Below are 24830 nucleotides of genomic sequence, written 5' to 3' on the forward strand. Positions count from 1 at the left end.
TGTAGGTGCAGGGGATGGTGGTGGAGTTACAGGCATTTGTGAGAATAAAAACACTGGATTATCTAAGACCATAGGACAACTCGAGCCATGCTTGTGATGATTAAAAACAACTATTTTAAGCCAAATCGTGAACTTTTCCTCAACCTAAACAAGTGTTTTTTTGTGCCTTAACCTAACCAGACCATAAGCACAACATAAAATGTAAAACTGAACAAAAAGAAATAAGTATAATAATGGAACTGCATTTCTGTGTTCAACAAAGTTTCTGCTTATACAGTCTTAATTACCTGTTTTGAGATCCACATCGAAGTAGGTGCGATGAGACTCCAGCATCTGGTAGGAAAGCTTCCCGTCAGAGGAAGTGTCTGCATCTGTGGCCAACACCTGGACGACGGATTTGACCTTGTCCACGTTCTCCTGGACCGTGGCGAAATACACCGGCTGAGAGAGCTCTGGAGCATTATCGTTAACGTCCAGGACCTCCAGAAACACGTGAGTCCAGGCGATCAGAGGTTCAGTGCCCAAATCAGTGACATAGACAGAAAGCCAGTAGTGAGGCACTGTCTCTCGGTCCAATGTCTCTGTTGTACGAATCACACCTGAGGCAGAGAGGGAGGGAATGAGGAATAATTGTTCAGATGCAACAATGTTTTCACTTTTGAACAAAACACCAGTATCAACATGTTTCAAACCTGCGGCTGCGCCTCAGGAATCAATCACCTATCACCATAATCACCATTATTTTTATTAACTGTAACCATCCTGGATGATCTATCAATCACCATGACTTTCATTTTGTTTAGACTGACTGTTTACATTTCAAAAAGTCTGCATTGATGCCCAAGACATGGGTGACACATTAGTATTGTCAAAACGTACTTAAATTCTCATGGTATAGATGAAACTGTTTCTTGGTATGCTGGGGAACTAAAAACAACTAAGATTGACTTTACTGCACACAGATTTCATCAGAAGATGTTTCTATACCCTGAGGGGGAGTTGAAAAACCAGCAAAACAGAAAAAGAGACATATTTCAGCACGGTTCGATTATGACAGCAAACTCTATTTGGCCTGATTTTATCACAGCCCTAAGTGCAACAGCAGACTAATGGAATGCATTATGATATGCTGAGAGATTGCAGAGTATCCTCTGCAAAGGAAATTCTGATGGGAAAACAGGAAAACTGCTGTAACCACCCCAGGAAGGAAATGTCAGGTTGTAAAACCAAGTGTCTCATCTTATCATAAGCAAAGGAAAACTATGTACATCTGACTGCTTCTGACGAGGAAGATCGTGTAATATGATCCAAAGCTCAAGAAGCCACTAATAGGTCTTGTGGTAAAAGATATGATCTGCAACGAGCTGTTTAAACTCAGAATAAGCGCAAAAGACCGATTGAACTAGTTTGCCTAATACTCTTCTTCATAAACGGCACCATATTGATGTACTGGCCATTAATCAAATAAGCTGCTGTTGATCTTTTTAAAGGAAAAGTTTGATACTACTCTCATGTCTGTAAGCTAAATACGAAGCCACCGCTAGCAGCTAGATAACACAACTGAACACATAAACTGGAAATAGCTCAGTCCGTAGGGACTTGGCTTGGGGACTTGAAGGTCGCCGGTTCAAGTCCCACCCGGACCAAGAAAGAATGATGTGGACTGGCAGTTGGAGAGTGCTTGTTCACATCCTGGGCATTGCCGAGGTGCCCCTGAGCAAGGCACCGACCCCTAACACTGCTCATTGGGCGCCGTAGCATGTGTGGCTGCCCCTTCGCTCATCTCCTCTACACTGCATGTGTGTGTTTGTGTGTGCGCACCTGTGTAATGTGAGTGGAAAAAGGAATATCCCAATTTGGGATTATAATAGTATATCAAAAAAAATAAATAAATAAAAAAAATGGGGAGAACCAGCCTCTAAGAAGCTTATATGCTTTTTTGGTCGGGACCAGTAACTTCCTTAAGTCGTTGCTCATTGTGCAGCAAAGAATTATGAATAAAGGTCAACAACTAAGTAGAAACAGAACAACAAATCTAAGTTCTTTTTTTTTTTTATTTCTATTAGCTCAAGGCCTGGTCAGATGGAATTTTAGGTGACCAAAGTGCCCGTCAGTTTTGCAGGAGAGCCCTGAAGCTTTGAGTTCAGAAAATTCAACTCAGAGCAGAAAAGAACATGATGTCATTGTAAAAACTTATGATAATAAACCTTGAACTGATCAAAATTGAGTCAAAGCTCCTAGACCAGCTGGTCGCACCTCCTGTAACCTCTACTACAGATTGCAGTTTCCTTGTGTCCAATGCACTATTTAGTATAACCTCTCACTTTTAATCTGAGTCAGAGTTACCCCTCAACCTGTACATGTTAATTGAGAGCCTAAGTGTAGAACAAGATGACAAAACAATTTTCCCATTTTCCCCTTGTTAACAACAATACCCCAAACTACAGGATACCAAAAGGCCACAACCACAGTCTGTTCACCCTGATACTGTCTGACAAAAAACATAGAAGTATCCCCTGCTGTACCACAAGACCAACAACTTATTTCCTTAGACTGTGAGACTCTGGAACTCATCTTCAATGATCTATCCAAAGACAGCTTTTTATAAATAATTTTGTTTTTGTGAGTAACATTAAGGGACCATAGTGGTGTTATGCATTCCTGGTTGTTTGATATATTGAATCTTAAAACTACAAAAAGCGAGACCACAGTGTTTTTACCTGTTTCCTCATCAATGGTGAACACTCCGAGACCTGAGCCTTCATGGATATGGTACCTGACGACTCCATCTCTGCCCAGATCCTTGTCTGAAGCTGTGAGCGTGACCACTGATGTCCCCACTGCTGCGTCCTCCATCACTCCAGCTTCATACACAAACTCTGAGAACACAGGCCTGTGGAGGTTCTCGTTGACATCCAGAACCTGAATCTCCACAAAACAGGAGGAGGAGAGGGAGCGAGGGAGGCCATGATCGACAGCCCGGACTGTGAGGTTGTAAAGTGGCCGCCTCTCAAAGTCTAGCTCCCTCTCCAGGGTCAGGCCACCCGTGGAGATGTCAAGGTGAAAGATCCCACCCTCTGTGTTCTTGAGGTTGTAGCTGACGAGGCCTCCACTGCCCAGATCCAAGTCAACGCTTTCAACCCAGACGAGGAGTGTTCCCACAGGTACATCCTCAGGGACTTTTATTTTGTAAACTTTGGGTACAAACTTGGGTGGGTTGTCATTAACGTCTTGCAAAACCACCACAAGTTCAATCGTAGAGAACAACTGAGGGCCAAGCTTTGCTTGGTCTCTGGCTTCGATCAGGAGGTCATGCCTGGGTGAAGATTCTCGATCCAAACGACCCGTGACCATCACCTCACCGGTCTCTTCGTCAATTCTAAACATGTCAGTGGACGTTAGCAGGGAGTATTGGACATTACCACTCGTATCTGCGTCAAGATCTACTGCACGAGCTGTAAAAATAATGGAGTCCACCTCAGTGTTCTCAGGCACACGTATCACATATCTGGGCTGATCAAAAACAGGAGGATTGTCGTTGACGTCGATGACATTGACTGCAACAAACTTCCATGCAGATGTTTGTAGAGTTCCCAAATCAAAAACAGTGATGTTCAAAATGTAGAATTCTTTGCTCTCTCTGTCTAATGGACAAACTAACTGAAGGTCTCCAGAGAAAGTGTCAATGGAGAAACAGCCATCCTCGTTCCCACTTGATATGGCGTACACCAGCATACTATTAAACCCCGAGTCAGCATCTGTTGCCTTGAACTGAACGACGGTGGAGTTCACTGGAAAGTCCTCACTGAGGTCGATTGAACTCGGGAGGCTCAAATCAAACTTTGGAGAATGTCGGTTAGTGATGTGAATGTCAGAGAATGTGTCATCCTCTTGGCTGGTTAAAACCGGTTTGATAGACTCTATCAGTTTATCAGTCAGCTGTTTGAAAATGCCTGTTTCCTGGCAGCGGACCATAGCATCATCACCTCTGTTAGTGACAGTTACCCTGACAACTGAAGCTTCCGAGCGATGTTTCCCATCAGTGGCTACAACTCCCAAAGTGAACGAATTCGCATGCAGGGGGATCGGTTGCTTAAGGATGACGGCTCCTGACACAGGATCAATATCAAATACTTGAAGCTCGTTTCCTGACTCGATGACATACCTCAGCTGCTGCAGCTCATCTGAATCAATAGCTGACAGCTCAACGATTGTGTGGCCTATGGGTAAATCTAAAGGTACAGTGGTGTTGCAGCCCACCCTCTCAAACAGAGGGATGTTATCGTTGATGTTGTTCAGGGTTATCATCACAGGGCACTCGCTGACCTGGCTGAAGGGGCTGCCACTGTCTGATGCCCAAATTCTCAGGTGATACCGCCTTTTCATCAGCTCGTAGTCCAAGTGTTCCAAGGTCGATATGACACCTGTGAATGGGTCTATTGTGAAAGGTAATGGGCTTGAGTTGGCAATAGAGTAAGTCACAAAGCCGTTTTTGCCTTTATCTTTGTCTGTGGCGGCTACTTTCAAAACACTGCTGCCAACAGGAGAGTTTTCATCCAGTGTGGCCTCATAAGAGGAGCGGCTAAACTGTGGGCTGTTGTCGTTTTCATCCGTTACCTCGACCACTATGTGAGTCTCGGCTTCACCATGATTGGCCACAACATCAAACTCATAACGATTCTTTGTCTCATAGTCAAACTTTTCTGTTGTGATGATGATTCCTGTTTTGGGATTTATCTTGAATTTAGAGCTATCTGGATTATTTTTGATAGCAAAGGTAATGTTATAAGGTAATGAGGTGGCAGAAACCTTGACAACATGAGTTTTAGGGGGTGAAAACTCACTCAGTGTGACAATGTAGGTGTCTTCAAGAAATGCCAATGGGCTAAAATGATAGGCCGGAAGGTAAAGCCGTTTAATTGGAGAGAGTAAACTCGGGACGCTCCTGTCTTTAGCTTGAAGGGACAGATTCAGTCCAAAAGGAGTTTGAGACCAGATAATCCTCTTTGTAGAGATCACTTGGAAGTCACTGCCCTGCTTCCCTAAGGGGATTATCTCAAAACACTTGTGGGGATCCCCTCCAACAATATCAACGGATTCCACAGGTTTAACCCCTGCCTCCACGTGGACATTGATAGATATTTTACCGTCTGTGGAGACCGTGGGTTCAGGGAGAGGTGTGATAACCGGAGAACTCGTGGACATCTTTTGTACAGTTACTGTAACCCTGGCAACATTACCAAACTTCTGAACACCAGATATCTTCTTTGTCCTGTCCTCAGCTAAAACAGTAAGGTCATATCTGGTTGATCGAGTGTGATTGAGCTTCTTGACGAGGCTGACTGTGCCTGTGAAAGGGTCGACGACAAAAGGATGAGCTCTGCTGGTGAAAGAGTAATAAAACTCAGCGTTGCTGCCAATGTCAGCATCTGTAGCACTAACTCTGACCACACTTGACTTAAGTTGAGTGTCCTCCTGGATGGCCACATTGTACGAGGCAGGATAGAAAAGAGGCTTTAGGTCGTTTGTGTCAAGGACCTGGACAAACACCTTTGTCTTTGCCTGAAAGTCAAAAGTGCTTTCAGTTGCCGCCACAGTGAGAGTGTAAGTGTCCCTGACCTCCCTGTTGAGGAGTGCTGAATTACTGCTCCTTGTTTTGATCCTGAGAAAGCAGAAATCCCCAATTTTAACAGCCTCTGCTTGGAAAAGGCCGTCCTCATCACCTGAGACGACATTATAGTTGATTTCCCAGAACTGATCTGTCACTTCAATGCCCATCTTCACCGGCGTCTCAATGTACGTCCGCGGGGCAGAGTTCTCGTTGATGGTGGCGTTGTAGAGATGGCGTGTGAACCTCAGCGGCGAGATGTCTTTTCCTTTTCCAATTGCCCCCTGACATCTGAGCACATGCAGGAGGACTGCTGCAAAAGTAAGGAGCGATTTCCCAAAAGCTGCCATCTTGAATACCTCCATGAAGACCTGTGAAGTGGAAGGAAAAAAAGAGACCAATAAATGTCATGTTATATACTATAAATCAGGAACAGGAGAAGCCTTTAGGGAAAAAAAAAACAAGTAAATAGTCTTTTATATCTGCAGAAAGGCACCTAATACACATAAAACGTGTACTATGCTATGTTGTAAATAGATCATCATAGATCATTTCCCCTAAGCTGCACAAAGACAACGAAATGGACAGAATACACAATGACATAACGGCAGAGGGAAGGTCTGTGGTGAGGTATCTGACTCCTGTCCCAACTTGCCATGACCAAAAAAACCAGAAGGCAAAGTAAAACAACGCATTGTTTCGGGACCAGAAAGCTGCCTCTGAGCCTTTTGTCAGAGGCAGACGAAACACTTCCCCATAATTATTCCTTTGGTGGCCAACTACTAGCAAAACATACGCATCAAAATTATTACTTCTAAGCCTTAGTCATCACAGAGCTATGAGATTTGTAGTTTGATGACTTGGTAACATACAGAAGACAGTGGGTGGTTCAGTCCTGATCCAAGTGTTAACGGCTGCATGTGTACTGCAGGCCTGTGCTGGTGATTGCTGTATGTGCATTAGACATCCCTGGAGGCGTGAGCCACCAAATTGGCACTTTAATAAGCAGCAGAGGATCAAGACTGCACACTGGTGGAATAGCAATATCTCTTTTTATGAGGAACACTTGGCCACAGCGGCAACATGAAATGACAAAAATAGACACACAGAGAGTTTGAATCACAGTAAAACTGAACAGATGAAAACAGCTTTGATCGTTCAAAACAATTATACTTCTCATAAAACGTTTATTGTACTGCACTCAAATGCCTAATTACATGCCAGCTTTTCTTTTAAGCTAGGCTGTCTGTTTAGGTTTAATTAATTAGTTCAAAATGGATAGACTCACACATTAAGTTAAATCTAAACGTATCCATCTTCTACAAATGCAACTAAGTGACAGTTAAATACATGTTTCAGTTTCCCTCAAAGACGACTCACAGTTGAGAAAAATGTCTCGTCATATTCCGGTAATACTTCTTTTAACTAATCTATGTTTTAATCAGGGTTTTTCATACTTCAGTGTTGTAGCTCTGATGGCAGAACTGGTCTTATCAAAATGCCTGGAGGGATTACTTTGATTTTTAACTCTATGGCTAAGCTAACCGTTTACCTGTGTGCAGTTTCAGTTTTGGTTGTGAATCGGGAGAAAAGTATGCAAAACGCAAAACTGTCAGTTAACACCTGGCACTATCTTTCACAACAACTTTAATTAGAAAAAAAAGTACATGGAGCCCAGAAACTTGAACTTACTTAAAGGAACACTTAACTGTTTATGAAACAGTCTCAGTTTAATACTGATGCCTCTGTATGACCTACATAAGCAAACAGGATCATCAGCGAGAAGATTGGATATTCCTATAAAGTAATGCTGAGTTATGGCTGAGTGCTCTAAATGAATTGAGGAGTCGCAGCCTGAGGAAAGAAGCTGCTCTGTAGTCTGTAGTCAAATACTTCTCTGTGCTGACAGACAGCAGCAGAACAACTGGTTTATTTCATTTCGGCCTTGCCACTGAGCTATAGTTTGCTGTTGGCTTATTATAATGAAGGCATCACTTTAATAGGGAACTTTGATAGCTTCAGCTCAAAAAAACTATTATTACAGAGCAACTGAACCCGTTAGCTCTAGGCTCATGCTCAAGCAGTAGCCGATCAAAACTAGTAGGCATCGAATGGCAGATTATCCCCTAGTTAATCAATCGCAGATGAAAAAAAAAGTATGAAATGCTTAAATGGGTCACCAAATATACCTGGGCAGCCTTCCTGATTAAAACATATGTGTGGGAAACACTGACAGGAGGCAGTGGTGCTCAAATTGCCCTTTGTCCACATGCGCTGCCAGAATAAGCATAAAATAGGATTCCTTGTAGCGGCTATAAATTAGTTAATATGTTTTTTGCTTAATGGTGGACATATTTTGGCATCATTCTGTACACTATTCACAAATCAATGGACACAGTACAGGCAATTCTGTATCATCAGTGTCTCTGCATAAAACCATTAATAAGCAATTTACAAATCAAGCCCTTAAGGATGAATACAACTGCATATAGAGTAACCACTGGTGGAGAGAGAAAAAAATAACCTGTGATCTGTTAGAATGCCTTTATTCAGCTGTGATACATGTTTGAGGCAATTCTGTGCTTTCTAATTGCAACCAAAAGCCCAAATGTGCACAAGAATCATGGAAATACAAGAACTAGCATGCCAGCTCAGATTTCATAACAGCCAGGACTGGCAACAGAAAGAACTGGAGGGCAGAACACTTTGCCCTTCACTGCCATTCTGACAGCCCAGCCAGAGCTGAAGGCATTCTGCACAGAACAATCTAGAGGGCAAAGATGTTGCTCCCTGAGATCGGCGATGAAAAGATCTCTGTCGCGCTTCTTCCTCTTTCACTTCTCAGCAAAAATAAACTTGTTCAGGTAGTATATGAGAGAAAATAAACCCTTTGACCTAATTGTTTAGCTGGTGCCACAAAGTTATGAATTCCAGTGTCATACATATCTCACAATTGATATGGGTTTATGAAAACAGCCCTCCGTGTTTAAATTATGTACTCAAAGTTCATGTGTGCGTCTCCAGGTAGACTGGCGCTGGGGGTTTCAGTGGAGGGTGACAGGTATGTGGGGTTTTATCTCCAGTCAGGGCACTTGGTGACAGATAATCAGATTACTACAGTCAGGGTCACTACTTGGCATGTTATCTTCTTCATTTTCGCGGCCAGATTAAATTGGTGTAAGAATAATCTAGTCTGGGGGCTGGGTCCTATTTTAAGCCAGGGACATTTCAAAAGGTGGTACCTCTTGTTGTTCTCTTTAGTCCAAAACATCCATAGATATACCTCACAGATTGCATGTTTTGCTGCATGGACGCATGCAGATGTTGACTGTTTATTTTGTGCGACAGTGCATCCAGCTCCAAGATTTGAATACACGCACATACATCAAATGTCACATTGATCTCTGTCTCAGAGCTATGGATCTATAGGATCCGCATAATGAGGTAGAGCGTAATCTTCTGTGTAATAATTACAGGTCAATCATGGATTTTGTCTTTGGAAAACACTTTAAAATGCTTATTAAACAAATCTGTCTGAATTCATATCTCTCAAAGAGGGATTCAGCAATTCAATCTAGGTTCTCCTCGAGAGTAGAGGTGTGGAAATTCCTCAATTCTAAAATGCATTGCGATAGGGACGTCAAAGATCTTGCATCGATGCAGAGACAGAGCATAATCAATAGTCTGCAGCTTAGGCTGATTGTCCGGCCTCACCTGGACAATAAAGTTATATTGCGACGTTGCTCCCAAACTTTGAATTGAAGGCGGACATTAGGCTAACGTTACTTATGTAAAAGGGCCGGCGGAGGGGAGTAGAGATCATCTGTGAGTGATAAAAAAAAAAAAATATACATATATATATATATATATATATATATTAGTAATTTTCAAACAGACATCTTGGATTTTATGAACTTTGCTGGGAAGCAGTAACTGGAAGAGACCCATGCTGAGCGTGTCTTCTGCCCCACAACGATTACTTATCACAGCCATAAATAATAACTGTTACAGCAAGCCCAGCTAATCAGCCGAGATCTGAGGAGGCACTGTCAACTGTGCTGTCCAACTCTGAAAGAGGTGTGTGCAGCATAGTCTTAAAGCTGAAAACAATATTATTGTAGACTGTTGTCATTTGACAATTGTAAGTACTTTCTGAATAAAAAGGGAATTTAAACAATGAAAGAGTAGCCATGTGCAGTAATATAGATCATTTAGGAAGCCATTTGCTCAGATTAACCAAGAATAGTTATGCACTCAAATTGTTGACAGCTGAATTGTAATTGAATCAAATCGTAACGTGAGTGAAGATTCACTCTATTCAAGAGTATTCCCAAAACCGGACTTCCTGTCTGTCGTTCAGTTGGAATGACACTAATTACTTAAGTTTTCTTTTTAATGAGGCTCCTAAATGACTTAGATTATTATTAGGTTGTCCGTTGCAATCAGTTCCACTTTGTTTCTAATGATTATGTATTCTCCTGTTAGTGGTTTTTTAAACACTTACTACTTAGGTTAATTTTCTCAACAGAAATGTTCTCAGCCTCCTTGCAAGGGACTACAGATGTAAATTAGCTCATAGCTAATTCTGGTACAGCTAAGACGCTATGTACTGTCCCTGTCAAATAAACAACTAAAATAAAAAAAATAAATCATGTTCTTCCCCTGAATGGCTGCAGATTGAAAGGAAAGCAAACAAACTATCAAGTCGAGGTTACCCAATTAGAGTGTTTTATCAGTCTTAAACTGCAGTTTGTCATGATTCATTGATAAAGCCTAATCTATCACAGTTTCTCAGAGCCCAAAGCAACATCTTCTAACATTTACTACCATAAATGACTAAGAAAAGCAGCAAATCTTCACATTTAAGAAGTGACATGACATTTTACTTGAAAAGAAGTATTAAAGTATTTATTCAAAATGTATCACCCATTAGTATTATTGAAAGTAATTACAAATGACCCAGAGCTCTGTGCAATTTGCTCCGGTTCAGGATAAAGAGCATCGGACACTATTTGGCAACATCATAGCTCATAAGAGAAATCCCACCACAAATATTTGCGCATGTAGTGTGTCTGAAACAAAGCTAATCAGCAGCTAGAGGAGGGTGATATGAGTTTGAGATGAGGATGGATTACGTTCTGATTGAAAACACAGAAATATAATGAATTTCATTTGAATCTAATAAACGCTGCGGCAGACATGTAATGAACCCCACAAATCAGCATTACTGGCCTCATCATCACACTCGTTAATACTCGTCTCATACACTGCGAACGGAGGTAGTTACTGTGGAGCTGCACCTTTGGATTGAATGCTGGACCTCATTTAAACCATATGAAAAATGGGCTGTGAAATACAATTTGTATTTAAAAGAAATAAACCTGCTAAACCCAGGATGCAGGATGCATTAGGGGGGACTTGTTTTGCACGTTGGGTGGCAATCACTGACAATGTTTAAATCCCTGAAAAAAAAAAACCAACAAAAAAAGTGTTACTGTTGCAAGCTTGTTTACATTGCATTGAAAGGAGTCAGCTGATATGTTTTGGGCATCTGAGATATCTCCTGGGCGCCTCCCTTTTGAGGTTTTCTGGGTACAACCAACTGGGAGGAGACCCCAGGGCAGACCAAGAACTCGCTGGATGGCTGACATATCCTATCTAGCCTGGGGACTCCTTGGGAACCCTCAAAATGCTGGAAAGATGAACATCTAGAATACCCTGCTTAGCCTCGTGCCAATATGACACAACACCTGACAAGTGTAAGTAAATGGACTGATGGATGGATGGAAGAAGTAATATGCCGAACCTGAATGGAGGAGAATGCCGTCTGAAAGTGAGACGTATGCCCGCACACACAACCGTTGAGTAAGACTGTAAAGAACAAACTGTACCTTATTCATTCTCTTTTCCTAAACTATAAACGTTCAACCATGTCAGTCTCTCCTGCAACTGACAAGTATTTAGAAAATACAACACTGCTGTGAATAGCCATTTGTGGAAAATGCTTTTTCCTGATTCGGCTGCAAAACTGACATGTCAACTTAAATTTCTTAACTTACGTCAATTAACTTAATCTGAAACTGACACTGACAAGAAAAGCTCCTGTTTCCAAACATCCAGTGCTGCAGGGCAGAAACCTCAGGCCATTACTGCTGCTACTGAGGTCAGCGCCCACACACACACACACACACACACACACACACACACTCACACATACTCTCACACCTCCCACCTGGTGTGCGTTCCAGGTAGCAACCTGCAGCCACATGTTCAGCTCCAGCTTCCCGGATCACATTTCAACACCCCCATGGCTCCCAGGACAGACTGAGAAAGGCATTTTTCACTCCTCAGCTCCACTACCTGCATCTGTCGATGATGTCTGACTGAGTTGTCATCCTCTGCTGGAAACCCAATAATGTGGAAATCCACAGCAGACCCACACACACAGTCTTAATTGCAACTCAGGGAGATTTTACTGCTTCATGTTTGCCACCCATGTGATCATGGCTTTGAAAGCTCTTTGAAACATGTTTGGCTTTGGCTTTGGCTCATATTTGTAGTGTACTGTTCATTATATCTTTACTGTTAGGGTGGACTGACAAGTGACCTAAGAGGTTAATGGTATTCCTCCTGTAGGTACCTGTGACGTAGTTTTTATCCACTGATGGCAGTGACTGCAATCACTGCTATTAATCATTCTAGGATTACATCCCCAACAGCCATTTTGTTTACATTTAGTTTTCACACTCAGCGAGGTGGAGTTACACTCATGCCACTCCTCGTCTGACAGCTGATTAGGATAAAACCGCCAAACGATTCAGGCTTTTTTCGACGTGCTTCAGACAAAAACTTGATTCTTGAACTCTTGATTTTAGGTTACCAAATTTAGACCTGGCTCGGGACTACAGACGAATACTAGCCTCTTGGCTAATTCTGGCATATTTACAGTAATGTTAATTAGTATGCACTGTGCCTGAGAAATAAACTCAGTTAAATTAAACAAACAGAATACACTAGAGACCATCTTGCAATGAGATAACACCAGCCGCATGCCTGTCAGCATGCCTACATTCTGACCCATGCCTACTCAGTAGTGATTAGTGCAATATTACATGAGACAACACATCTTCGAACTCTTTCTGTGTATGTTCCTGACACTAAGAGACACATATTTTGCGATCATGACAAACAGACTCACAAAGTTTAAACATTACCAACCGAAACTGTTACTGTTGGCAACAGTGTAGCTCAGGCTGATTAATCACTGACCCCAGAAAAATACTGTATACTGTATAATCAAAATTAAAAGTGCAAAATTTAAGAAATTTGATTGTTGGGTGTCATTCGCAGGTTGTCAAACAATGATGCTTTGGGTTGGTAGCTGGCCCAACTATACCAACCCAAAGCATCACTGTTTAACAACCTGTTAATGACACTCAGCCATCGAAACCATTTCTAGAATTGCTTATATGCAACTTAATATTGGTAAGGGCTCAAAAAAAAATTGATAAAAACAGTGGGAGGCCAAAACACATTTTATACCTTCACCTGGTTTACTTTTCACTTTTCTCTTATTTTGCGAACTCTTTTTTTCCATTAAGTCATGTTAACAAAAAGAGCTTGTGCAAATACCCATATATGCTGTCCCATAAAATCAATTTATGGTATCTTGTACATGCGATTAACTACCATACAAATGAAAATACTATACAAGCATGCGTATAGATATATACCTTTACTTGGAACATGTGTACAAGAAGTTCACAGATATTTACCTGGATCTACAAGAACAAGGTCTTCATTCATATATGTCCTTGTGTGTGAACACAAGCATGCACATATATCTACACAACTAAATGCCAACAATTAGCAGTTATCCCTCGTTTCCCTTTCTTGTGGGTGATCTACACCTCCCACCCCTACTCCAAACCCAGCAAACCCCCCTCTTGTGGCAAGAGATACAATAACTAAGAAACTTAAGAGAACTAAACCCTAAGGTTTTTGCTTTTGCACCATAAGACCAAGCAAAAGAGAGCTATGGGGTCAGAATATCTAACAGCAGGTATCAACAGTGATTTAATTAAAATGTTAAATTTTTTGCCAAAATATACATAAATCTGGGGCTGCAACAGCAAAAGCCATCACCTCTCTATCAATTAATTCATTCTTTTCTTGTCTTGGGACAAAACTAATTGGTTGACCAAAAAACCCCAATGTTTATCTTTGAAGCATTTAAAGCTAAACAAATTAATTAGTGTTAGAAATAGTAAAATCAATAAGATATAAGTTCCAGCTATTGGTGTGTCAGTTCTTGCTTTATCATTTTTTAGTCACTATCCACTTACTCATCAGTCCTATCTGTAACTTACTCGTAACCACATGCAGCACTTCTCTCATTGTGAAGGTCGTCACTCATTTCCTGTGTGATGGCTATTGCAACACAGACAAGTTGAATCATGGATCCATATAGCTGCCAATCTGGCTTTGTAAACGCCCCGGGCATTTTATAATGGGAGGGCAGGGAATGTGGTTTGATCTGAGAGAGCCAGCAGCACTCAGCAGGTCCCGTCAGGCCCATTGGCATACAGGCAATTATCTCCATATGTTTGTACAAAGGTTTTTTCACCATTAAATGCCGGTAAATTGTAATGGTGGAAAGTGGTCTTATGAGGGACTTAAAGGATTTCAGGGTTTTCCTTTTATCACGGAAAACTATACCGCAATATCCCTCCTCCTCCTCCTCCTGATCGTATTCATCCCATCGACCTGTTTCCTGGGTTTTGTGAAGTGATTACACCCCCCATTCTCCAAAAGAAAGGAGAGCAGACGGAGCTGGCGGGATTCAGCTGAAATATAATATTGAAGGTTTTGGATGTGGGTGTTTCAAAGGAATCACTAAAAACCAGACAGACCTCTCCGTAGATGAAAATACGGGTTTATTTATCCATCAAACATTTTTCGACATCCTTGCAGAAAACAGCCTTTAGTGTTTATCCTACGGTGCAACCTCAATGATAACCCCCACAAGTAGGTATTTATAGGGCATATCTAAAAACTAATTGCAATCATTAACAATAAGCTGTTCCTGGATTTAGGGACATTTTAATGTATTTTTAGATAACTCCTCCACTGATGCATCAATAATTAGTATGAGCAGTTCATTACTGGCAATATAGCATAGTTATAACGATATAAACTCCCTGAACGTCTTTATGATTATATAAATATGACAGATATATTATATTATGTTTTACTGAATTTATTCTATTAAGTATACATATATATATATTTAATGAAGGATCATCATATTTATAATGAAGGATTTAATTATTCATAAATTCCTCATCACGCTGTATGAATGCTGATGAGAGCAACTGAATGTAGCTGAAAGCTCTGTAATCTGTCTAGCAAGTGGGAAATGAGTAGTTATTTTTTGTAAACTCACCCTTCAAGCTCAACGTGTCTTCATGAGTTTGAACACATTTATTAAACATTTAAAATCATCTGTAAATGATTGTATGAGGGTATGAACAGTTAATCAATGTTAATTAACAGTCAATGTTTTATTCATGTTTATGTTTTATGTCATTCATTACACGCACAGTACGTCACTTCAGCCACTAGGGGTCTGTCAATTAAAACCACGCAAAGAAAAAACTTTGCTGATGAAAATCTATGTGATATGACTTCACGTTCACCAACATGACAGGTGACCAATACAAAACATACTTTGAGTAAACTTTTGGATTTTTTTGGGTTTAAAACATTCAAAATAATGTAATGTAACACAACTCAACAAAATACTGGTTGTTTTTACAGATATAACTGCAGAAATGTAACATAATATATCTTTAACATTTTACTCTAGGAGCTCAACTGATACTGGATGTTTGGAGCCAATATTAATACGCGTGAAAAACTTTTGATAGATACATTGTTATATACACACAGAATTTATACATAAAACTGTTGACTCATAGATTTGTACATAATGGAGGCATGATTTTTGACAGTTTAACAATGACCTCCTAAATGACATCAGTGCACTGAGAAAGTAAACTTCACTCAAATGTGATAATTAGAAATTATCCCAAGAACCTTTATCTGCATAACTCTCTATAATAAATCATATTTAATCCATATCAGCGCATATCAGTAAACACAGAAGCAGATATTGATATATCTGGACAATTCCGCTGGGGCTTTGTTTTACAAAAATACGATTGACTTACATCATGACAGCCGATTACAACTATGTTACAGAGCGTTACATACATATAAAGTGTCTAAATCGTGCCAGAAGGTGATACATAGGGGGACTTAAAATAAAGTGTTGGCCTTTAATCTCTCTGAGGAATCATGTCTGTCCCGGCTTAGCTATGACGACGCCAACACATTTTCCTGCACATGAAATTAAACTTACTTTCAGACGACCTCTCATTTGCATAATTGCAGAGTTCAATTTCCTCCCTATCTATAAAAAACATCCCTGGTCTGTACTTTGGTACAATCTCACATGGTAATGAGTCTGTGCTGCAGTATTAAGCCATGATGGATGGGGAGGCTCTGCCCGATGTCAGTCTATTAAGTACAAACTCTTGTATCCTCGTGAAAAAAACACTCAGAATTTGCTGACTACAAAGCACAAGCGATGTCTCGCTCCTGTTTTAAGATTCACAGAGTGAAATAACCTGAAAATGTCAAATTGGACAATTAAGTGCTACAACAAGGTGTTACAGCAGCTGGTCCCATTTACTCTCTGAGACGTGCAGGTCTTTAGCATTTCAGGCCCTGTTCAAGTTCTCTGGGGTCTGACAGAGTGTTTCTCAGAAGTGATAAACAACACCAATCAGCATGTTGCAGAAAACTGGCAAACTAGCAGATGAGGAAGGTTAAAGATTTGTTGAAGAAAAGGGACGGCATCAGGTGACCTTTTATTTTTCGTCAATCTCAGTCATCACAACTATCATTACAGTCAAGAATCAATATTCAAAAGCTGAGGTTTACCATTACCAAACTATGGGTGCACACCACGATGGGGCTTGGAGCCTCTGGAAAACACCTGAAGTAGGAAGCACAACCATTAACAACAGTTAAGGAGAAATTTAAAGCTACACTTACACTGCAGTTTTTGTTAGTGGTGACATTTATAGTTTCCTGCAGCAATTCTAAATAGGGACGTGCATGATTACTCGATGAACTGTCGCAAACTAGTCGGCACTAGGTAGACTGGTCAGTTAACTAATAATGTATTTATTAATATACATTTAAATTACATATTGAGATAATTTACACTAAAAAGTCATGCCTTCAAGTCAATTGTTGCCTTACAAAAACAAGCATCAAGCTCTGATGCTGATGAAACATGTTAAATTGCTGAAAAGTCGCCAGCATGGGCCGACCAGTGCCAACGATGCTGGACACACCACAAAAACTAGGGCAGACCCTTACTGATAGCACGTCAGTAACAGGCCTAAGAGCCTGAGAGAGAACAAAGACTTTTGCAGGTACACTTCTCCCTGACATCTCCCTCCCAATTAAAATCAGGTGTTGGAGGGTCAGAGGTACAGCTGGATGAGACTCCTTTATTCCCCTCTCCTTGCTCTGACTTGTTCTAATCGATGGAAACTGCCTCCGAGCCCTCTGCGCTGCTCTCACTTTATTACTTCTTCCTGCAGGACTGTTATCAGTGCTCAATGACTCTGACTCTTAACCTCTGCACAACAATCTCCACTCAGCAGTGGACTCCACCCTTCTCTTTTTGTTTCATGCATTAGTGTCGGACTACATTATTCATGGGACATTATTCCTATATTTCAAACAACATTAGTATCAGAATCGAAGGATTGACTTTTATGGCATGGAGCCAGTTTGAGATGTGATCTGCAAAAGCTCCTTCATTCCAAGTCTAATCTAAACAGATCTAATCTAATCTAGCAATTAAAATTTGGATAAAAGCATCAGCTGAATCAGTGAAAACGTAACTGTTAATTCCTTCAGAATGCGGTCTGCAGAAACTCACAGCTGGTGCCTTTGCAGTAGTGTATTTAAGTTCAGACCTCCTGGATTTTGTGAGGCTTGGGTTACAATGCTAACCTCTGTCTGGAAGGGTTCAGGGGTTGGGAAGGGCGCGGCCTCCAAACTAACCTCTCTCACACCCACAGCTTGACGCCAAGCCGTGGATGCCTTTAACTGGAGCTGTGTGGATATATTGGGATGAGCTAACAGGCCTGAGCTGCTTTGGTCTGAAGGTACTTAACCCTGTCAGGACTACAGCAAACTCTGATGAAACTCAAAATCCCTGAGAACAGGGTCAGAACTGTCACCTTCAGAGGTTAAAAAAGGCAGGTACAGCAGCAGTTTCTTGCTCTTGTTCAATCTTTACTCACTGTGGTCCCATTTTTCAAAGCAATATATAAGTCCTGCTCCTCTATGGAAACAGCACAATCATGATGTCAAATAGGCGGAACTCAAATGATGTCTTCTGTATTCTATAACAGCTACAATGCCATTAATCTAAAAAAAATAAATACATTTCAATCCTGAGTTCATTTGTGATTTTGATGAAATATCATTATTTTCCTGAAGTGTCATATCAGGCTATGATACAAAACATAAATTTGGTAATTCTCATCAAGAAAACAAGCACTGAAAGGCAGGATATTTACACTCTTTATTAAGCTGAAATCTTCACTGTAGCTGCTAAGCCAAAGGCATTAGTCCTGTCTGAACTGGGTGCACAAGTCGGAGACATTGTTGTTTTTTTTTGTTATTTTTAGGAACACTGTTGCAACACCGTTTTGCTGTGTAGCTCCACAAATGTTCTGTGGACTACAAAACTTCCCCCGACCTTCCATCAACATGGAGGGGTGTAGATAATGACTGAAAATTCATGACTGGGTGAACTGTTCCTTAAAACGAGGTGTGAATGGTAGACAAAATCTCTAATAGTAGATAACAGAATCAAGCAGGATCAAGCAAGAATCAAGGTCAAGCATATGAATGCCAAAATATCGGCTAGTCTTCACCAACTGAAGCTTTTTGTCTCAGAGAAGCTCTTTACATCTTGTGAGTGTTGCTGCTGTTGAGCTAGGATTCAGAATAATTCTTCAAGCTTTACTCCACAAGAGCAGAACATTTTACTTTCATAGCATCTGTAAAAGCTGAGGTGGTACACCACTCTGGGCAGTCATAAATATGTGTGAAGTCATGAAAAGGCTCTGGATGATATTCAAAGAAAAAGTGGAGACAGAATGAGAATAAAATTGCATTGGGGCCTGGCAGTTATTTGTTTAACTGCTTCACACTCATATTATAAAAGTAGACCCTTGAGAAAAATAGGACTGCCTGAATAACTGCAATAGAATATTTTATAATATTACTTGCACTATTATAATGATATTTATAGTTCTTCTCTATCACACCATACTGTACAATATTGAAAGCTGCTGTTTTTTCTGGGGTGTCTCTTTCCAGCGCTGCAGGGGTTAGATCGTGTCATGGGTGGAAGGTTGAGTGGAGTGGTCGGGGGTTTCCTTTCAAGTTAAACTGCTCTTCCACACACACACACACACACACACACACACACACACACACTCACACACAGACTCACTTACTCACTCACTCACACAAACACACCCAAAGGGTCACTCAGGCCTCACAGCAAATACCATAATTACAGGGAGGGTCAAAAATGCCTCAGCAGTATTCCCTGTTAGCAACTCAGCCAGTCTGAGGGTTTGCTTCAACCTCACTGTGAAAGATGAGTAGTCGGTGGTGGGATTAAAAAGGTGTGAGTCTCTTTGGGGATGCATGTTTGTTTGCATTAGGGTGTGTTTCATATCTATCCATCACTATTCTTTTTTCATGGTGTTTTCTTGCTTTTTTTTAAGTCTTTCTGTGGCTACTTTCATAACTTTCTTTGACTTTCTACAGCTTACACTCACTCAGACAGCAAGTTGGGCCATAAAACAGTTGAAGAGGCCAACAGCCTAATTGCATGAGGGTAATATCCATACATCCTTTACGGCGGGCAGTTCCAGCCTTCCTTTCAGTCAAGTCTGGACTTTATCTCAGCTTTTTCAAACAGCCGTGTTATCTACACTGTCATTAATGAGGCTAAGCTTTTGCCAAATTGCCCATCAGATGATTTTGAAAGCTCTCAGTCCAGACTGAATGGTTTGCACGTGCTTGACTGCAAAATTGCCGCATTTCTGTAGAAACTTCACTTGATGGGAAAACTGACTTAATCTTACTTTGACAAATTATACTTCCTTATCAGAGATAAGGCATTTCTCTGGGGTTCATAAAAAAAACAATTATGTACCGATATGCCGATATAATTAAAGCATCAATTGAAAGAAACATCTAAACACTATAAAGCTTCAAACAACTTTGAGGTCAAATGGGGTTCAGGAAAATTAATGAGTGGTTCTCTTTACGAAACAACTACCTGCCCTTTTCTTCTATATGTAAAGTCACTTTTACAGACATGAACTTTCAGGTTATCCTGGCCTGCCATCCTCCATATAAAAAAAAACATGCCATCTCAACTGGCTTCATTGGGAAGTGACAGGACTCAATGGTCACTCTTTCAGTTAGAGAGAAAAACTAGCTCAAGATTTAAGACAAACACTTTTAAATTCTTGTCGTGCTGTTGCATTGCAAACATTGTGGATACTGAAAAAAACATGATTGTGCAATTCTACTCCACATAGAGAAAATAAGCTCCAGGACAAGAAATTAAAAAAAGAGGAAGCAAAGGGAGGGACTCTTTGACCAAAGCTTCAAACAGCAAGAGCTCAGCTGCATGCATTGACATGTGCCTCTGCTGCTCTTTACCTCCCCTCCCATGTTAACGCTCCAAGCTAAAACTGTCAGAAACACAAATCCTTCATGAAACTCTAATGACAACTCATACACACAGAGCCATATATGCACACGCTCTCCCCACTCTGAAATAAAGCAAATTTCTTAATTGGTGCTCAAAATGCGTCATAATGCACCGCAAGGAGCTCAAAAGCACATTGTTAGTTCAAAATTATAACTAGAAGATGATTCAAGAAGCATAATGTGCAAAAAGGTCAGGTAAGGTTTTTCCCACATTTGTCTGATTTATGCATTTCAAGAAGTGTTCTCCATCTGAGGCACTTTTGTTTATATGCACTCCTGGGCAGTGTTTAGTAATACTGTAAAACTAAATAGTGGTGTTATTGTTCATAAATAAACATTGTGGAGTGGCGTGAAGCAGCATGCAAGATGAGCGACAAGGAAAACTTACCAGGTACAGTAAGGTGTCTGTTCCAGGAGTATCAGTCTCTTCTCCCCTCACACTCCAGAGACTTTAACAATCCCTCGACAGGCCAGCAACAACCGGCGTACTCCCATAATGGTCTGGTATAAAGTCCATGAAAACAGAGAGAAAAGATACGGTAAAAAACACACATGCAGAGTTGTAGGAGTGTGTGTCAACTGCCGCTAACTTCAACCTCAGCGCCTTCGAAGGCTCTGAACCAAAGTGCTGCTGAGGCACCTCAACACTCCCTCAGGAGTCCCATCTCCACCCACTTCTCACACTGTCCCTCCTCTCTTTGACACACAAACACACACACAATGACACACACACACACACACACACACACACACCTTCCATCTGCCCAGATTGTGGGCTGTGCCTCCAGTCCCCCCCCACTTTGCCTGTGCTCTCAAGCCTTTGGGCCTTGGCCAGGACTGTGCTGTTAGGGTATTTGGATGACTGTGTCTCAGTGTGTGTGTGTGTGTGTGTGTGTGTGTGTGTGTGTGTTTGTGTCTCATGTCTGTTGATACTGCAAATGTTAAAATTTGTTTTGTCTGACTCACAACTTTTTCCTCTAAGCAAAAATGAAAATTTCAATGACAAATGCAACAAGTGGATTGGTAACACATTTTATTAAGCTCATGTTGAACATGCATAAGAAGTGAACTGCATTCAGTGTAAAATTATCATTGAATAAATATCATAACACCACTCTGTGGAGCAGTGGGGTTGGGGCTTCAGCACTGTAGCTCCATGGCTCTGCAGACTGAAGCTGGGTTACACTATAGGACCTTTAAAATCCTTCTGAAATTGGGTTGTAACGCACACGTTAACAAAAACTCCAAAGATTTTCTGCTCTCCTATCTTAAACAGGCACACACTACACGATTTTTAAACAATAGCACATTACACATTATATATCAGGTTATTATACCAGAGGGAGCAATGCACATTCTCGCATGATAACTTTCACGTAAACTCATGGGTAAGCATTCATAAACAAAATGGAGATTAGCCTGGTGCAACTATTTGCTGTAGTAACATGTTGCTGTGAGGGAAAAAAGCAGAAGGTTAAACAAGTCCGGGTGATTAGAGAGACATGGTCATGATGAGCTTTCCTCTCCAGTGAGAATTGGAGGTGAGATTTTCTTTTTTTCTATCAACTAGTGTCTATTGAACTAGCTAACATTCGGCTTTTGGTGCTCTAAGAATTGAAAAAAACAATAACGATTATTTTAATAAAGTAATAAAATAAAATGCAATTTGTTTTCACAGAGATTAATGTTGACAGATTAACATGTTTTCCGCCCTGTTGGACTAATTTTGATTTGATTTGTCTGAGTATGATAATTGTGTTTGGAAAGGGGCTGAAATTAGCATGTCCATCCAGGTGTTGCTGGGTTTGGAGCTGGGGCTGATACTCACCTGTTATTACTGTCACGGAGTAAATGCTGATTTCAGCCAGATGTAAGCAGGTTTAGAGATTCATAACCTGCAAGCTGAAGTGATAACAGCCTTTTCCATCCTTCTTGTCACTGTGCTGACCACTCTGTTTGTGACCAAGTGACTCAACAGCAACTAACAGTTACTCCCGTAACATCTTGTTCTGTCTTACCCTAATGGATACGGGTAATTAACTGCTATAGTTTAGTCATTGCAGCTGAGCTTTGTGTTGCAGTTGTGTAAACACTACAAATTAAGTCTGTGCATACAGCTCTCTAACTCCAGGCCCTGGGCTATCCATGTGGTTAGAAATGAGAGGGAGACTAATGTGGGTGGTGCTATGCAATCCATAGTATGTGACTGAATTAGGAGGCATTAAGTCATTTCTGTCTTATCAAGATTTAAAGAGCAGAGTCGCAAAACCTCTGACAGTCCTGAGGCACAACCTGCAGCTGACTGTATGTAACAGAAATGTAAAAGTCAGGTGATGACTAATGCATAAGATTTAAGTAGAGCTTAAAGCAATCCAGTGTAAAGCTACAATAAAGAGGGAATTCATCATCATGATAAAGACTGAATAATAATAAGGATTTCTCATTTGTTTGTGGCACTCTTAGAAGGTAATTCACAAAAGGGGGATTGTTGTGTATGAGCCTGATCAACGGTAGAATATACTGCTGCAGATGCTGTGTATTAGAATGATTTGTGTAGTGAGGTGAAGAAAATCTCATTTAATACCACTTTTATGTTTATGCCAGATGTCCTTTGACAGAAAAACAGATTTTGATGTTCTTTGGAGACATTATAGACTGTACGGCACCAACTTTATGTTCACTCTTAACAATTTGGTAGGTGACCTCAAGTAAACTTTATCAATTAACTTTTTCCAAGTTCCTCTGATGGTGAAGAAGGTGAAATGCATTTGAAAGCTTAACTTCTTCTGTTTGGTGACCAAAATTAGATCTTGCCTGCTGATACTTAATGAAAATTCCTTATTGAATAAAATTTAACATGTAGTTACTGTCAGGTTTTCCTCTGTGACAAACTAAATGGTTAGTTAAAGGGATATTCCGGTGTAAGTTTAATCCACCGTGAAACTGTGTTACACTCCCTCTCGAGAGATCAAGTTAGCATACCGCTAATTTACAGAGTTTTATCAACCTCAGAAACGACCGCACGACAACAATACACTGCAGTAAATGGATCCAAATATAAACCGCCACCAAAAAGCCACAAATAATGCTCAGTACAGCACCAAACTTCAGCAAGAGTACAAATAGGGTCTCAGCGCATAGTCTGGGGCATCTAGCCTCCGCTAGCTTAGCTAGGGAAGCTATTGGGAAGCTAAAAACAGACTTCAACTCTCCTCCATCAACTTCCGGGTCGGGGAAGTCCCGACGCGACGATTACCGAGTGCGGTTAGAAATGCTCAATTCCGTTCTTTTCCCTGTCCGCTCTCGATAATAACTGTTATAAACTGGCAGGTAAGACACATATGAACTTTGATTGCTTTTCCATGGAGTCATAATCATAAATTTTCATCTATGAGCCGCGGAACTCTACTGCACTCGGTAATCGAGTCGTCGGGACTTCCCGTCAACAGGAAGCTGCTGCAGAAGAGTGATAAATTTAGTCAGCTTTTCAGTAGAAATCCAGCTAAGCTAGCGGATGTTAGATGCCCCGGACTATGTGCTGAGACCCTATTTGTACTGTTGCTGAAGTTTGATGCTGTTCTGAGAAATATTTGTGGCTTTTTGGTGGCGGTTTATATTTGGATCCATTTACTGCAGTGTATTGTTGTCGTGTGGTCGTTTCTGAGGTTGATAAAACTCCGTAAATTAGCGGTCTGCTAACTTGATCTCTCGAGAGGGAGTGTAACATAGTTTCACGGTGTGTTAGACCATGGATTAAATTTACACCAGAACATCCCTTTAAGACATGTTCAGGCAGAAGAATCATCTAAAATCAGTGAGCGTGTCAAACATCAGTGAAATATAAATATCTACAACTGAAGCATTATCATATTCAGAATGTTATCCAGCTGTGACCATGGATTAGCTACCTTCATTTAAGCCTCTTTCACCAGCCATGCTAATGTTAGCTTGGCTAGTGTAAGCTGGGTAGTATGCAGTAGCTCTTTTCACACAGAGTCACCAAACAGTTTGCTTATACCCCTTTTCCTAAAAAATCCTGCCAAGATCGGGAATCCTGGTAAATCCTAGGAATCTAATCTACAAAATCCTTTTACACTTGTTATAAATGGCAGCACAGAAAAATGTAAGATCATTTCAAAGCTGGGACAGAAGGAGAGCAGAAGCTTCCCTCAGGCTCCGTGTCCAGTATTTCTAGGCCAAGATAGAGAGACCTATTCATACAGGGGAGACAGAGAGAACACACACACCTGTGGAGACAGAGAGATGGAGGGGGTAAAAAATGGGTGATGGGATAAATGGAGAGAAAAGCATGGGAAGAGAAGGGATAGAG

The 24830-nt window shown here is 40.9% G+C and overlaps 1 protein-coding gene across 1 annotated transcript in view; it reads right to left on the reverse strand.

Annotated features, from left to right (window-relative positions):
- LOC115569303 (protocadherin Fat 2-like) overlaps positions 1-21200 on the reverse strand; it is a 65879-nt gene extending 44679 nt beyond the window's left edge. Inside the window, 3 exon segments of the mRNA XM_030397333.1 lie at positions 288-599; positions 2721-5981; positions 20889-21200. Coding sequence (XP_030253193.1) covers positions 288-599; positions 2721-5973 — 3565 coding nt within the window. The 5' untranslated portion in view covers positions 5974-5981; positions 20889-21200.
- Between the last annotated feature and the right edge of the window lie 3630 nt (positions 21201-24830).

This window comes from Sparus aurata, chromosome 18, assembly GCF_900880675.1.
Source record: "Sparus aurata chromosome 18, fSpaAur1.1, whole genome shotgun sequence".
NCBI lineage: Eukaryota > Metazoa > Chordata > Actinopteri > Spariformes > Sparidae > Sparus > Sparus aurata.